This window comes from Eublepharis macularius, chromosome 2 (genome assembly GCF_028583425.1).
Source record: "Eublepharis macularius isolate TG4126 chromosome 2, MPM_Emac_v1.0, whole genome shotgun sequence".
Lineage (NCBI taxonomy): Eukaryota > Metazoa > Chordata > Lepidosauria > Squamata > Eublepharidae > Eublepharis > Eublepharis macularius.
The window spans coordinates 52,412,661-52,428,318 of NC_072791.1; the positions used below are offsets into that span (position 1 = coordinate 52,412,661).

The following is a 15,658-nucleotide window of genomic DNA, read 5'->3' on the forward strand; positions in this document are numbered from 1 at the left end:
CATCTCTAATCCTTTGGAGATTGGGATCATTTGCCAGTCAGTAGTGTGTAGTAGAATGTAAAGTAGTTTGGGATGGGATCATTTGCCAGTCAGCAGTGTGTAGTAGAATGTAAAGTAGTGTAAAGTAGTGTGTAGTAGAATGTTAGAAAAAGCAACATGGCTGAAGTCACAAGTGGGAAAAGCAGACACAGCAGATCAACTTGAGCAGAAGGCAAGCTGGGGAAAACCTGTATGCTCTCCTGAATGAACTTAAGCTTTCTCCCAAGATCTCTGCAGTTCGAAACCCACAGAATTCAAAGATAAAATTCTAGCACATGTAGTTAGGAAACAGAGCTGATTCTTCAAGCCCAAAAATATCCCAGGACAGTTGTCTAGGATACTTGAGTTATCAGAAAATAAGAAAGGAAGAAACAGTAGAAGTGGAAATAGGAATTAAATGGAAATAAACTTCAAAGTATAGCTAGAAAAAATAGTTTTTCTATTTTCCACAAATAATTAGTATGGCGGTAATATTGTACATAAAAATGTTCATTCTAAAAAAATCAAATTATGCACTTTAACAAACACAACTTAGACCTCTTTTGCACGGTGAAGTTTACATCAGGCTTTCTGCATATTCTACCCATGCAGATTGGATCCACTTTATTCATCGGTTCTGGCCCCATACTGCTTCAAGTCTTTAAATCTACACTTTGAGGGAGTTGAACCGAAGTAATGTCTGTTTTTTATTTCTGCACTAGAAAAATGTCTTGATTCTGCTGCAGGCTCTGAAGACTCGTCAATTGAACAGCTGAGGCCTCATCAGTTTTCTCAGTCAATTAGCTAAGGACCCGTCAGTTTCCTCAGTCAATCGGCTGAGAGGTTTTTTATCTTTTTTAATGACACCAATGTTGCAATATAATTTTTTTAAATTCAGGGAACAACTGGATTGGTTGCTGTTCAACCTATCAGGATGCAAGGGCATTAAGGGGAGAGCGAAAGACACAGACAGGGTCAGGTTTCACACCGAAGAAAGCATTCTGCACTTCAAAAAAGCCCTTGTTTGATTTTGTCCCGGGGAGGGGGGGTATTAGGGTATGTATGCAGGGAGAAAAGCTGCCAAAAAGCCAGGGAAAAATTGATTCCATGGCAGTTGCAACTTTTCTCCATGCAGAATGCAAAAAAGTCTGGGAAGCAGTTTGGAGACTGAATTGGGGTATTTTAAAGTCTGTAGAGAAATTGATGTAGTATGGGCATCAGAACCGATGAAAAGGTCCTGTGCAGAAAAGACTCTTAATATTCACACAAAAATACCTATTACTGTGCATATCATACATACATGATCAATGCAGGAAACCTTTTCTGGTGGACACATCTGTTTTAGGCAGAACATAAAAGATATTTTTACCTATTTGGTAACAGCTTCAATGCAAGTCCAAGACAGTAATCTTAACAGTTACCATGTACATCACCATCCAGATTATACAGGACTTCATAGTGCTAAAAGCCTTCACCCTCAAGTTGCCTCCTAAATATCAATGCACATACAATTACAGTGTACAGGTATTTCCTTCTCTCAAAATTTTCATACCCCTCTCCAAAAAGTTCCCCACATGGTTTTCAACATTGAACCATTTATAAGCATACAAGTTTTCAATCTGAAATTTCATCACAGTGGTTAATTGAAATATATGGGGTAAGTTTGCCTTTAAAAACTTTAATACTCAACTAAACATTATACAAGGTAGGCATCTTAATGTTTTATTCATAGCATTCTGCATACAGATAAGCTTCACTGATACTGAATTCACTTTCTGTGAGTGGTATGACAAGATTACATGAATTATAAACAAAACTTTAAAAGTATATATATATATATATATATTCATCTGATATAGCATCACAGTTACTGTAAAAAAAAAGGATGAAATCACAATGCAGGCAAGGCCTAAATTTTTTAAACCTCTCCCATTAGCTTACATCTTTACAATTTCAAAGAGATAACAGAAACTAAACTCCAGTACCTAAAAAAAACCCAAGTCAATGGTAATTTCTAGCAACCATTATTCAAGTAATGCAGAATACACATACACTGTGAAAAATTGTTGCTCTTCATTAAAGTTGTATAATTATTTACACTATGTTAAAAGTTTGAGTGTAATGTAAAAATAATCTGCAAAACATTTAATATAAAATGTCACTTAAATGGTTTTATGTGTGACTAAATACACTGATAAAATGCTTAAATACTTGTTAAACACATACAGAATGACCCTAAGAACAATTATTAGGAAGTCCCAGAGACTTCAGCTTACTTGCTCCCTAGTAATTGTGCTCAGGATTGCAGCTTAAGGCTACAACCCATCTCTGTAATCATAATGGATCTTATGTAAGCACATCTGTGCTCAGAACTGCAACCTAAAGCTGTATGTATAGTTTAGAAATACATAAAATGTGACAAAGGGGATGCCAAAAGACAAAGTGACAACTGCTGAACACTGTTAACATGACTGTAAAACTGATTGGATTCACAGTATCAGCAACTTTCCCTGGCTTGAAACTTCAGAAAAAGTTTATAGCTGAATACCCCATTAGCCTAAAGGAACAAGTCGAACCACCAAATATGTAGGTAGGCTGGCTTTCTATAAAACCAATGACATCCATAGGATTCTCAAATCTTATGAGGACAATACCCTCCCCCTCCACAATCATATCTGATTTTCTCATTTTTCAGTTTAGCAGCCCCATATCCCCACCCAGTTTAAAAGGTGAAGGGGTATGTCTGTAAGAAGTTGCTGAAACAAGACTAATATGCAAAAAAATGTATGCTGCTGAGAATCTCATGGACAGCATTCACAGCACTTTAATTCTGAAGTACAAATTATGGAAATGACAAGTAGGCATACAGATTAATGCTTAAGTATTAAACCTGTGATCTACGGACATGATCCACTGGGAACACATTACACTTAGCTTTATGTAGCAGCAGGGAGTGCAAAGGTTGTACTGTTATTACAGGACATACATAATCAGAGGCATACTTATGCTGTGATACATAAGGGTGTACAAGGTGACTACCACCTTGGTGGATCATGCCCTAGGCCAACTGTAAGAGCAGAATTTTAACAGTTATGAGAAAATCTTTTCAAGAGAAGAATGCTGTTAGATAGTTGCCTGTAACAACTTGAAAACAAGTTCTGGAAATCAATCTGTTAGGGTAATAACACAGTGTATCAACATAGTTAACTAAATTACACTAGTTTACAAAAAGACGGCATTCTAAATGAGAAACAATTTCAACTTTTATATTGTGTTAGACAAATTTTTCAGATGGATATGATTGAAAAATTTAAGCCTACTTGCAATAGAAATAAGCTTTTTCTGTACAGTTTGATGCTTTTGTCTATACCATCTACAGTAGAAAAATAAATTCTTTAGCAACCTAGAAATAGTTTATAAAACTCTTGAAGATTATTTTTCTTAACATGCCTATGTTAAACTGATGGCTATAAATAAAAACTAGACAACAGATGTAATGTAAAACAAGTTATGCTACTACATTTACAGGACAAATTTTATTATTGTGTTTATATCCTGTGTGCTTTGAACTGGAATAGGTTTTTTGTTTTTTTTAGAAAAGATAATTACTTGCAAGAATATAACACAAATATCAAGATAATTTATAATATACAAATACTTCAACAGCAGCCTGGGTTATGGTATTTTAACTAAATGATAATCAGAGTCATAATTAGAAGTACAATACCTAGGACATACAATTGAAAAAGGCAATTTTTATTTTAGACAAATGGAGCAAAGCTCTTAAGAACCTTAAAATTCTTTAAAATCTTTGCAAATCAAACTTTTAAGAAACTTTATATTAAAACTGTTCTACTTGCTATAGTAGATCACAAACTATGGATGGTGATTACAATGGAAACTGTAAACATTTTTTAAAAAAATTCTCATAATTTCCCGGCAACTGAATAAATCAGGTTACTTCTTTTCAGAATGTAAAAGGGAAAAGAGGGTAAAGGGAAATTAAAATAGTATTAAGCTCTACTCAGATCTGATCCATGATTTCTAGCCTTCTATCACATTTATCAACACCAAAGGTTAACTAAGGATGTTTCTGGAAACTAAGCAGCAATCTTTTACAGCAAAACCTGTACCAATGTAAAAGAAAAAAGAATTTTAACATGGTGCAAACAGCCATTCTGAATTTTTAGTACAACAGGTCACATTAAAAAACATGAATATGTGTCATTTTATATACACATTAAGATGCTTCAGTACCCAAAGTATTTATTGCTATATATTAGCAATTTTTTATACCTTTAAAGGGCTGCAGAAAAATAGATATAGTGTATATGTTAAATTTAAGTCCTAGATTGTTTGGTTTAGAGAGTTTACACTAAAACAAAATTTGCATTTATGTATGAAAAGTTATAACCTTATATGAAAATGTCAAACTTTTTTCTATATACTAGATGAACTCCTCAGAGGGAAAAACTAAAATATCTAAAATATATTACATTAAGTTTACAAGATCATCAATGATCTTTCAAACATGCAACTGTTTACAGAATTAACAGTATTATAAAGTGTTTCAATAACATAAAATAAGGGGAAAGTAAGCAACAGCAACATTTTTGCACAAGGGTTAAACTCACTTTTACAATAAGCATGTCCTTGGTATTGTGCTGTAAGGAAAAAAAATTACTAACCCCTCAAACACAAATGTCCACAGATTTCTTTAAAAGAAATGGAAGGTATGGAATAGTATTTTTAGCAGTGCAGTTTATATTCTCTCCGAAAAGAGGCAGACTGTAGTGTAAGTAGTTTGGGGTTTAAAAATAAAATACAGCTGTGCTTTAGCTGTTCACAGCAACTGGCTAAAGGGGAATGGAACTGTCAGAAAAAAAGAACATTAAACAACAAAAACAGCCCTAAAGCAGGCTGTAAGCATTGAATGTTCCATAAATGATTTATTTAATCATTACATTTCTATAGAAAAATTTTATTCACAATATATTGTGACAAAATTGTCACAGGAATGATAGTGATTGCAATAAACGTTCATGCAACAGCAGCTTTGCATTTTAATTATTTTTGTTTAAAAAATTAAACCTCTTCCATCATGCTAATCACATAATTCTGATCGGTGTGTTTATGAACAAGGTGTACAGTATGTCTACAAGAAGTATTTCCTGGTTTGGATCCAAATACTTCCATAAATATGAAAGCAGTTTTTATATCTTCAGAACATGCATCTTTCCTTTCTATCCAATTCCAGGCTGACTGCAATCATCTTCTATTTACTGTAAGTTGTTATATTTAAATAATACCAAGAGGATCTGCTTGCAACTGTGGTTGTATTAGCTGAGGTTGTAGAGGTGGTGGTAATTGCAGTGGTACGATTGGATCCACCATTTGGACTGGGTTAGAAGATGCAGGCTGGTGTGCCACGGTGTCAGAAGTTTCTAAAATGTCTCCATTATAAAAGAAAAACTGGCACTGTTGAATGAATGTTTCTATTACTGACTGGAGGATCTTGGTGGTTGAGAGGAATTCTTTGTTTTCAAAATCAGGTCTCATTAAAGTTGGCCAAAAACAGATTGATAAGTTGTCTGCAGTCATAAAATTGGTTCTACTCTGCAGGCTAACCCTAAAATAAAATAAAGATGTTAATTAGATAAACAGCATTTATGAAGATGAAAACACAATGCACTTGAACATATTCAATTTATACTAATGCAATACTTTGTAAATTTGAAAAAATTGAGCTACACATCCATCCTAACAGTAACAACTACTGAACCACATATTAAGGTAAGAAATTAAGGAGAGGAATCCATCCTCTTGGTGGATGCTCTTGGGCATCACAATTCAGAGACAGGGTTTAGTTCAGCAGAGCACATAACAGGGCTAAACTACAATAACATATCTAAGTATCTATGCTTTATAAAACGCTAAATATACTAGGAAGTTATATTAACCAAATTCTTAGGCCTGCAGATCCACTAATATTTCTAAACAGACAGGAAAAAGGAAAGACCTTGCAGAAAATTAACATATTGAAAGTTGATAAATGAGATCTCCCAAAACCTGTCTTGGAGATTTGATTCCTTAAGATTGCTGGATCCATGGAGAAGGAAGTAATTCTGACATACAAAGTTTCAAGTAAAGTTGGCAATCTTTTTCCTGGTTGCTTATTCACCTTCACTGCTCCTGAACAGCCGGACTGGACATCACAAATCTCCATTAATCCTTTAAAGGAAAGTTAGAGCTGCACAGGAGCCCAATTTATATGGGGGACATGTGACAGAGCAAGAGAGGGTTTAACTTCTGTATCATTTTAATAATTCAAGCCACCTCCCACCACACTATTATGAATAAGTGCAGATCACTGGTTGCATTTGCAAAACTGCATAGGGATGAAAATGTTAAACTCTCTAATGTCTCCCTACGTTTGATCTGAATCAGGTCCCTGAGCAGCTAATAAGACACCAGTTCTATCTATGACATTTAAACCATGCCTTTCTCCACTAAAATGAAGGTAGTGCACATGAATCCACCCACCATTTTTTCTTCAAAACAACCTTATGAGTAGATTAAGATGAAAGAGACCACTGGCCCATGGTCAACCATGGCTAAGTGGACATTTGAACCCAAGTCATAAGCCAGCACTGAACATTACACCATGAAGAGTGGGGATAGGAGAATCCTGACTGGAACTCTGTCTCACCATATGCAGGTACAGCTTTAAAAGGCAAAAGCCAGAGGGCTCTTGGCCCGTGTCTTACAGCCTGAGACCCCACTGATCTAGACCAGGAAGGTCACCACCAGCCAGTTACATAAGTTTCCTGGGGAAAATTTCTGATTCCAACTTAATTAACTAATTTAAATAACATTAGCAAAATTTAAATAACATTAGCAAAAAGTGGCAAATGTATCATGTACAAGCCTGGTCAATATATAAGCACTGGAGTTTGTGCTTCATATCCCACATTTGTCCCATTTAACATGAATGATTTGTGACATAATAGCCCTATGACCACTTTGCTCATCTGAGCAGGGCCTTCTAGAGGTGCCACTTTCAGATGGGCAAGATCAAAAATTGCCCAGACACATGCATTCTCTGTTATGGTCTTCACATTATGAAATGGCCTGCCTGGTAAGGTCAGGAAGGCTCCCACTCTTCTGGCATTTCACAAACTAAGAAAAACTGAATTATTCAAGAGGGTATTTTTACAAATGTAAAAGGACTTTACCATAACAGAATGGCTCAGGAAGAATGCTTTAATAAAGTGAAACAGACTATGGACTACTCTACTACGTACAGTACGTACTATCAGTTGCTTTATATATTATCCTATTACATAATTTCTGCATCATTTAGTATTCCACATTATGCTTTTTCAACTTTGTTGTAGATTTTTACTAAATTTTGATTTCTACAATCCTAATCCAATTACATTGCTTATTGGATATTGTATTCTATTGACAACATTGATTTATACTGTGTAATCTGCCTTGAATCCCAGTGAGAAAGGCAGACTATAAATATCAAGTAAATCAATTTGCACATGCAGGGCAGAAAATTTTCCAAGAAAAAAAATGTATCATTGGAAATTTTTCCACATCAATGACACCAGCTTGAGACCCCTCTTCAGCTGCACAGGACAAGGTGTTAAGGGGCAGCAGTGTAAGGCTACACATCATCTAGGAATTTACATCTTGCTTTTAAGTTTATAGATTCAACTCAAAGTGTTTAAAGCACGTTTAAGCTTCAAGACAGCTGCTGTACAGGTCCTGAGACCATACATGAACACACCTGCAGAACAACATGAGAAAAGATACTGGAATGGCCCTCAAAGCAAAGAGTGGTAGGTCAGGAAGAGCATGGTAGTCAAAGGGGACAAATGTGAAGTGTGGAGTATAGAAGTGACTCTCACTACTTCAGGACTAGGGCTAATTGCATATAGAGTCTACTCTGTCATTTTGAGTTGATCTCATTAAGTACTCCAGTACTGTTAAAACCTAGTACAGGATAATATTACATACACAACTCCATAAATGACTTATATTTCTGAAGGAAACCATGAGGAACTGTGCTGTCTCCAAAACAAAAATACAACCACTACAACGGTAATATTTTTTGAAGAAAGTGGTACTGGATTGAGAACTTGCTGAAATCACGTATTTCCCATGGCCAAAAATTCTCCTGCTGCTCCAAGATCCCTCTTCTATTTTGTGCTTAATATAACTGCTCTTCCATCTCCTCTCCTTCCTCTTTATCATTCTTTGAGATGACATTCTTTGCTATCCCCTCTCAAGAACTATTTGAAACTCTACAACCAGGTGAACTACTCTGGCTACTATTAAGGGAACAATTAAAAAAACAATCTCCCAAATTGTTCAACAAGAAAAATGTTTGTTTGCTTCTAAGAATCCAGAAAAATTCCCAAATCCAAACTGTGTAAGCAGTAATTAAAGGCATCTCAGGTCTGAAGTGGTGTCAGACATGACATTCTGCCCCCCCTAAAGATGGCCCCTCACCCTAAGGCCCCGGTTTGTCAGGATATGAAAGTTTGAAATCAATCTGGGTGCATTCATATGGGACTACTCTACCCATTCTCTGTACGATTCATCAAAGTCCTTCCACCTGACTAGGTAAAAGAGTTTGTTGTGCTTAAGTTTTGAGTCTAGGATTTCTTCCACTTCATAGTGAATATGTCCATCCACTAGCATTGGATGTGGGGCCCCTTTTCTGGGTGCCACTGATCAGGTAAGGGGGCCCTTTTCAAAAGACTGAAGTGGAACACTGGGTAGATTTGTTTTAAGTTCTTTGGAAGTTCAATTTCTACAGTCACATTATTGATTAATTTCTTCACAGGAAAAGGGTCCAGATATCTTCATCCTAGTTTTTTACTAAGTTGCTCCCCTTTTATGTTTTTGGTGGTGATGTATACAAAATCTCCTGGTTTTAGTTCCCATTGCTCTGAGCGCTTTTTGTCAGCAAATTTTTTGTAATCCTCTTTGGCTTTGTCCAGTCTTTTGAATGATGCCCCATTGGGAAGTTAAATTAGTCCACCATTCTTCCAGGTCTCCTCCCTGTGAAGATTCAGGGGCTGTAGTGAAAGGCAAAGCGTTTCCTTCATATCCATGTATGATTTTGAATGGTGTGGCTCCTGTTGCAGAGTGTACTGAGTTGTTATAAGCATATTTGGCAAAATCGCAAAAATCTAACCAATCATCTGGTTGGTAGTTAATGTAGCATCTTAGAAACTGTACAAGCACTTGATTTGTGTGTTCTGATTGTCCGTCGCTTTGGGGATGATAGGCGGAGCTAATTCCTTGTTCAATCCCCACGAGTTTAAGAAGCTCCTGCCAGAAGTTGGCAATGAATTGTGGACCTTGGTTGGATATTACCTTATTAGGAAATGAGTGCCGTTTCCCTGTATGTTTCAGGAACAGGCTGGCTAGTTTCTTGGCTGTAGGTATTGTAGTACAAGGAATAAAATGAGCCTGTTTTGAAAAGAGATCCACCACTACTAAAATGACTGTGTCCCCTTTTGAGGGGGGAAGATCAGTAATAAAGTCCATTGAAATCACAGCCCATGGTCTAGGAGGAGTTTCCAATGGTTGTAACAGTTCAGGAGGTTTCCCCTTCCTTGATTTTCCCATTATACATACTGGACAGGAGGATACGTATTGAGACTCATCTTTTCTCACTGCTAGCCACCAAAATTGTCTTTGTACTAAGTGTACAGTTTTAAGATATCCAAAATGTCCAGCAGTTTTTGCATCATGACACTGATTTCTTTCTTTTCTCAAGCTGATTGGGATATAAAGTTTGCTTCCCTTGTACCAGTGGCCACCCCCCTACTGTTTCAGTTCAGCTTTGGGCACATTTTCTCCCTCCTTTTCAATTTCCGCTTTTACTCTCTCTCCTCACTCTGAGAGATCAGGTTTCGGGATGCTCTGCATTTTTGCGGCTTGGCTGCGTGTTGTCACCATTCCTCCCAACTGAGCTGGTGAGAAAACTGTATCAATTATCTCCTCTCTGGCTGTCATGTTGAGGCATGTGTGAAAGGGCATACACTAGGAAATTCGACCGCCCAGGGAGGTATTTCAACGTGAAGTTGAATTTAGAGAAGAATTCCACCCACCTTAATTGTTTAGCATTCAGTCTCCGGGGGGTACGTAGTGCCTCTTTTATGATCAGTCCATACTTCAAAAGGTACTTTAGCCCCCTCTAGCCAACGCCGCCAGGTTTCAAGTGCTAGTTTTACTGCAAACGATTCTTTCTCTCACACACTCCAATTGTGTTCAGTCTCAGAGAATTTCTTAGAAATGTATGCGCAGGGGTGCAGTTTGCCCTCATCATTGGCCTGTAAGAGCACTCCGCCCACTGTCGTGTTGCTAGTATCTACTTGGACTATGAATTTTCGGTTCTCATCAGGGTGCTGTAGAACTGGTCCAGAAATAAACAGTTTTTTTAGCTTTTCAAAAGCTTCTTGGCACTCTGCTGTCCAACTCAATTTAGCATTAGATTTTTTCCCTTGCAGTCTTTTCCCCTTCATTTTTAACAAGTCTGTTAAGGGGAGGACAATTTCAGCAAAGTTCTTTATGAAGGATCTGTAAAAATTAGCAAACCCTAGAAACGACTGCAATTGTCTCCTTGTTTTGGGGGCCTCCCACCCCACTATGGCTTGGATTTTTGCTGGGTCCATTTTCAGCCCTTGGTGAGAGACTCTGTACCCCAAAAAATCCAGCTCCTCTTTATGAAATTCACATTTAGACAATTTCACTGGCAGGTTGTGTTTCTTTAGAGCCGTCAGTACCTTTCTGACCAATTCCACATGCAATTCTTTATCAGCAGAATAAATCAACATGTCATCCAGATAAACAACTACACGCAGATAATTTCCAACAGTATGTAATCAATCCCAAACTCATAGCTATTTGCATCATATATGGGATGGAGAGAAGTAATTTTCACACAAAGTAAAAACCAGCAATTTAAGAATTAAAAGTATATTATTTATTGTTGCACACCCCTAGATTCAATACATGCTAGGCTCCTATAAATTGACACTGGAGCGCATAGATAATTTCCAACAGTATGTAATCAGTCCCAAACTCATAGCTATGTGCATCATATATGGGATGGAGAGAAGTAATTTTCACACAAAGTAAAAACCAGCAATTTAAGAATAAAATCATATTATTTATTGTTGACAGGTATTATTTTTTTTTATTTCTTACTGAACTGATACTTGATAAATACCTGTTCAGATGACTTATTACGTATTTGAAGACATCATAGTTCACTGGATGAAATTTCTTCACAATTTCTTTTAATTCATAGAGCCGTTCTGTTCTATCAGGAATTTCTGAAGAAATAAAAAATGTTGTATAAATACTGAAAAAGACTTTAAAGATGAACAATTTTACTAACCATATGCAGAGGGAAGAAGGAGAAAGACCAAATGCAATTTTACTTACTACTACATTTGGGTGTGAAAATACTTTTCGGAACTTGGAATTCAGAAAAAAAACTGCAGCTTTTCAAAGAGCACCTCAATCATGAACCAAAGGGCTGGATCCCATTGAAAAGATACACACACACACACACAAGGGCGAGGGAGTGCTGATTCTGTCCTCGATGGCAGCTCTACAACTCATCTCCCATGTTGTGTCTGGGGGGGAGCTGCCCACCTCTGGCCAGAATTTCAGGAAGCATTTTAGCATGCACTGGTGGAGGAGGAAGTTGCATAGAAATTTTAGATGCGATCCAACTCAATATTCCCTATTGGTCAGATAAAGCAAAAAAAAAAAAAAAAACCTGGCGAGGAGCATTTGGAATGGCTCTGGTCTTTCTAGTAACATTATGATTGTTTTCAGTTAACTAAAACCTAAACGTTAGTAAAATTCCAATAATTTAAGGTCAGTAGTAAATCACTACTAAGTCTGCATTCATACGCAATTCCTGGTTAGCTACAGAATGACTAAAATCTATTTCCCTAAGGAAAAAGCATGAATTTGTGTCAATGGCAAAAATTTTCATATGTCTATACCAGAACAGTTTTCTGCTTTTTTGTTACAAACTAGAAATCTTACGACTCTATAATATGCTAAAGTGTACCATTTTTATACGAACAGAAGTTATGCAATAGCTAATAAACCGAAGCTCAAAGAGATTCAAATCCCAACATATCACTGATATTTTAACAGATTTACTGATACTGAAACAATGCTGAAGAATATTCATTTCATTTGTAAAAATCATTTAGTAGGCTCATTACTTTACAAACAATGTTATATTTAATGTAGATCAACAGATGCTTGACTAAGAGCCATCTAACACATTACAGCAGAATTCTTTTCAAAGGATTCAGGTTGAAATCTCATAAATTTGGTTCTAAAGCAGTACAAATGGAACTCCACTCAATCAAGAGGGCTTTTCTACCTCCTGTTTGCTGCTAAAAGCACACATACTACCAAGTTAGGGGATTCTGTGGAACTGTATGGGCTGCAGTTGAAGAAAGCAATCTGTGGAAATTGAAGACCTTTGCATCCAAACCCACAGCTGTTTCAATTTACATTTATTTACATCTTTTCCCATATAAGTTCTTTAAAAATGGTTCATACAGCAGATACTCCATAAAAGATACTTACTTGATGCTTCTACTAGTTCTGGATGTAGAGAATAGGGAATTAACGGCTCTGGAAGATCTGCAAAGAAAGCTTTAAGGGCTCCTGCCACAGCATTTACTGTTACATCCATAGATTCTAAACTGATACTATGATCTATAAGATAATATTAAACAATTAATTAGAAAGACAGTATCACTGCTAATTAAGAATATGCATCACCTGAAATAAAACACTAATTAAATTTAAAAATCATCATCATAATATGCTATAATAGCTGCCTGCTGTAAGGTATTCTACTTAAGCAATGATCAATTATCAATTTTATATAAAATTTTCAGATGCTATACTAATGAGTGAATCTTCTCTATTGTTTTTGACAGTTAAAAAAATCAGGATCATGTCACATAAAATTAAGATATTTTCACACGGTGATACCATGGGGCATTTTTTTTAGGACAAAAATAATACATAGTTGGAGGAGAAGGGATGATTTCCTTCATAAGTTTCACAATTTCATTATTAATGGAGTATGAACACTAAGTAACTTCTAATGTTATCATATGCAAGCAAACAATACAGCTTGGCAAGAAAAATATGGGGACTGGCAACAGTGGTTAGTTTCTGATAAATTTTCCCCCTTAATACTTAAGAGCAAATAGTTATCAGTAATGTAATGATGCAAACAGTTCCATAATGGATTAAAGTACCCATTTCCTTTGTGGCTCAGAAGTCACTCCCTTCCACTCAATATAAAATGCACCTTTAGTAAATGAAATGTATAACTGCTATTACAACATAATTTTTAAAATGTGATGTCATAATATATTTTTGTAATACCAGGCCACTCTCAAAAGATAAATGCATACTATCTTTACGCATGCATAAATGGATAAATATGAACCACTGTATCTGGATCATTAGAAGCCATTTACAATTTCTGTAAATTTTAAAGCCATGGGAAAAAGAAGTCTTCACAAAAAAATTAAGAAAATGTAAATAAGCATAATAATTAGTAATTAAATCAAGCAGCCAGCCAGAATCCTGTGTCGTTATCAGTTCTGCCTTTAATGAAGGTAAGAGGATAATTTTGTCTTTGACGTTGTGATCAGCTTTAAGAGGTAACATGAATTCAGGATGGTTCCAAGTAGGGGTGTGCAGCAAAAAAAGATTTACGAAGGGGGGAAAAGAGTCGGAAATAAGCAATTTCCTAAGTGCCAAGCCGCTTCAGAAATTGCTTCTTGACCTGCTTCGAAATGCTCAGAAAAGATTAGGAGCACATCGAAGCTTCCTCGTCCCCGCAGCTTTGTCTTAACCCAATTGGGGGGGAGGGGGGAATTCCCTGTCACCCCAGCATCGGGTCAGTGAGTGGGGGTGGCCAGTTTAAATTACTCCCTCCCCCCCGCCGCTGCCAGGGAGACGAGGGAGTCTCTCCATTGCCGTGGCATTGGGTCAGCAGTAGGCATGTGCGCTTCAGGAATCTGATTAGGGAAAAAAACCTGAGTTGGGCCCGATTCAGAAAGATTTGGTATTTCTGAAAGATTCGGGCCTAATTTGGAAAGATTCGGAGATGGGGCATGTTGGCCCTGCTTCGAAAATACCGAAGCAAAGCTTTCCGAAGTTATTCGAGTCGCTTTGGAAAGATTCGGAAAGGTGGCGGCAGCCATTTGCTGGCTGTTTGCATTTGCAAACAGCCAGCAAATGGCTGCAGAAAGTCAAGCTTCCTGCTTGACTTTAATCTGAAGCTTTTTAATTTTAATTACCCTTTGCTTTTTTGTGGGGGTGGATTCGTGTGTGGGGGGAGTGTGGGGGGCCTCTTTTTTTTGCTTTGAGTGGCTGCTGGCTGAGGCTTTTGCTTGGAGGGGGGAGACTTCAGATATATCAGTATTTCTGATTTATCTTTTGTAATTGGAGCAAATAAGGAGATGTTGGTGGCATGTGATAGTAAAGCCTCTCTACAATTTTCTGATGTTCTTCTTTCTGACTCTACTTTCCCTTAAATGTTTTTGCAAGCATAAATGGCTAATTTACTGAAAGAGGAATACTAGCAGGATGCCAGCCAAAACCCAGCACTCAAGCCAATATTTGCAATTTGCAGCACTCGAGCCAATATGGGATAATGGGAATCTTTAGCAAACATAGCTACATTATTCTGCCTTTGAAACAGAAACACTTTTGGTGCTTTATTTCTCTGTTTGAACTTCTTTTAAATTTAGCTGGTTTTGTTTTAAGGCTTTATATAGGTTAGTTGGGGCTTTTATTTTCAAGTTGCTGTTGCGGGGGGGCTTAAAGGTTTAAAGGGTTAGGGGCTTGAATTTTTCCAGTTGTTTGGGAAGGGGTTAAAGGTTAATAATAGTATTGGGATTAAAGGTTAAAAATAGTAACTAACCAGCTTCCTTTCTGTTCCTGGCCTAGAGAGACTAGAGAGACTCCCACTGCCACTGGAGTTGGTAGAGGCTCTCTGTCTCCAGTTTGGCTGCAGCCAGCCACTGAAGAGGAGAGGACTTCACCTGGAGGATTCCTGCCTGCCTGACCATCACTGGACTGCAGGACTGGTGAGAGAGTCAGTGACTCACTGGGTTTTCTATTTGGGTAGGGAAAGGGGTGGGTTTTTGCTTGTCTGGGGGGGGAAGGGAATTTACAGTTACTGTTGGGGCTTGAGTGCAATTGTTGCGGGGGGAGTTACAGTTTTTAAGTGTTAGAGTGAGTTACACACACTAACCAGAATAGTTTTACTTTTAAATAGTGTTTTGAGAAGGTACGCTAGTTGTAGGCCTTCACTGAATATTTGCCCTCTGAACTTAATTGATAGGGAATCAAGGGTAGTTTGTTTTCCCCAGTAAATAGGCTTCGGTAGGAAAAGAATTAGTTAGAGTTAGGTTCTCTTCAAATTATATTTACTCATATAAATAGGCTGCCCATTAGTTCTCCCCTAATTAGGGTTTCACTGCTCATCTCTGGCACCCTTGGAGCTAGGCAGGGCACATTAGAGGTAAAGCTTTCCTTTTATATTGGG

The 15,658-nt window shown here is 37.2% G+C and overlaps 1 protein-coding gene across 2 annotated transcripts in view; it reads right to left on the minus strand.

Moving 5' to 3' along the window:
• Positions 1-478: 478 nt before the first annotated feature.
• The window catches only part of ARHGAP5 (Rho GTPase activating protein 5), an 82,304-nt gene continuing 67,124 nt past the window's right edge, over positions 479-15,658 (minus strand). For both annotated transcript variants that reach the window (XM_054972370.1, XM_054972371.1), the window contains exons 6-8: positions 12,667-12,798; positions 11,276-11,381; positions 479-5,647 (exon numbers count right to left, since the gene is read on the minus strand). In XM_054972370.1, the coding sequence (XP_054828345.1) occupies positions 5,317-5,647; positions 11,276-11,381; positions 12,667-12,798 (569 nt within the window). In that variant the 3' untranslated portion in view covers positions 479-5,316. The remainder of the gene's footprint in view (positions 5,648-11,275; positions 11,382-12,666; positions 12,799-15,658) is intronic.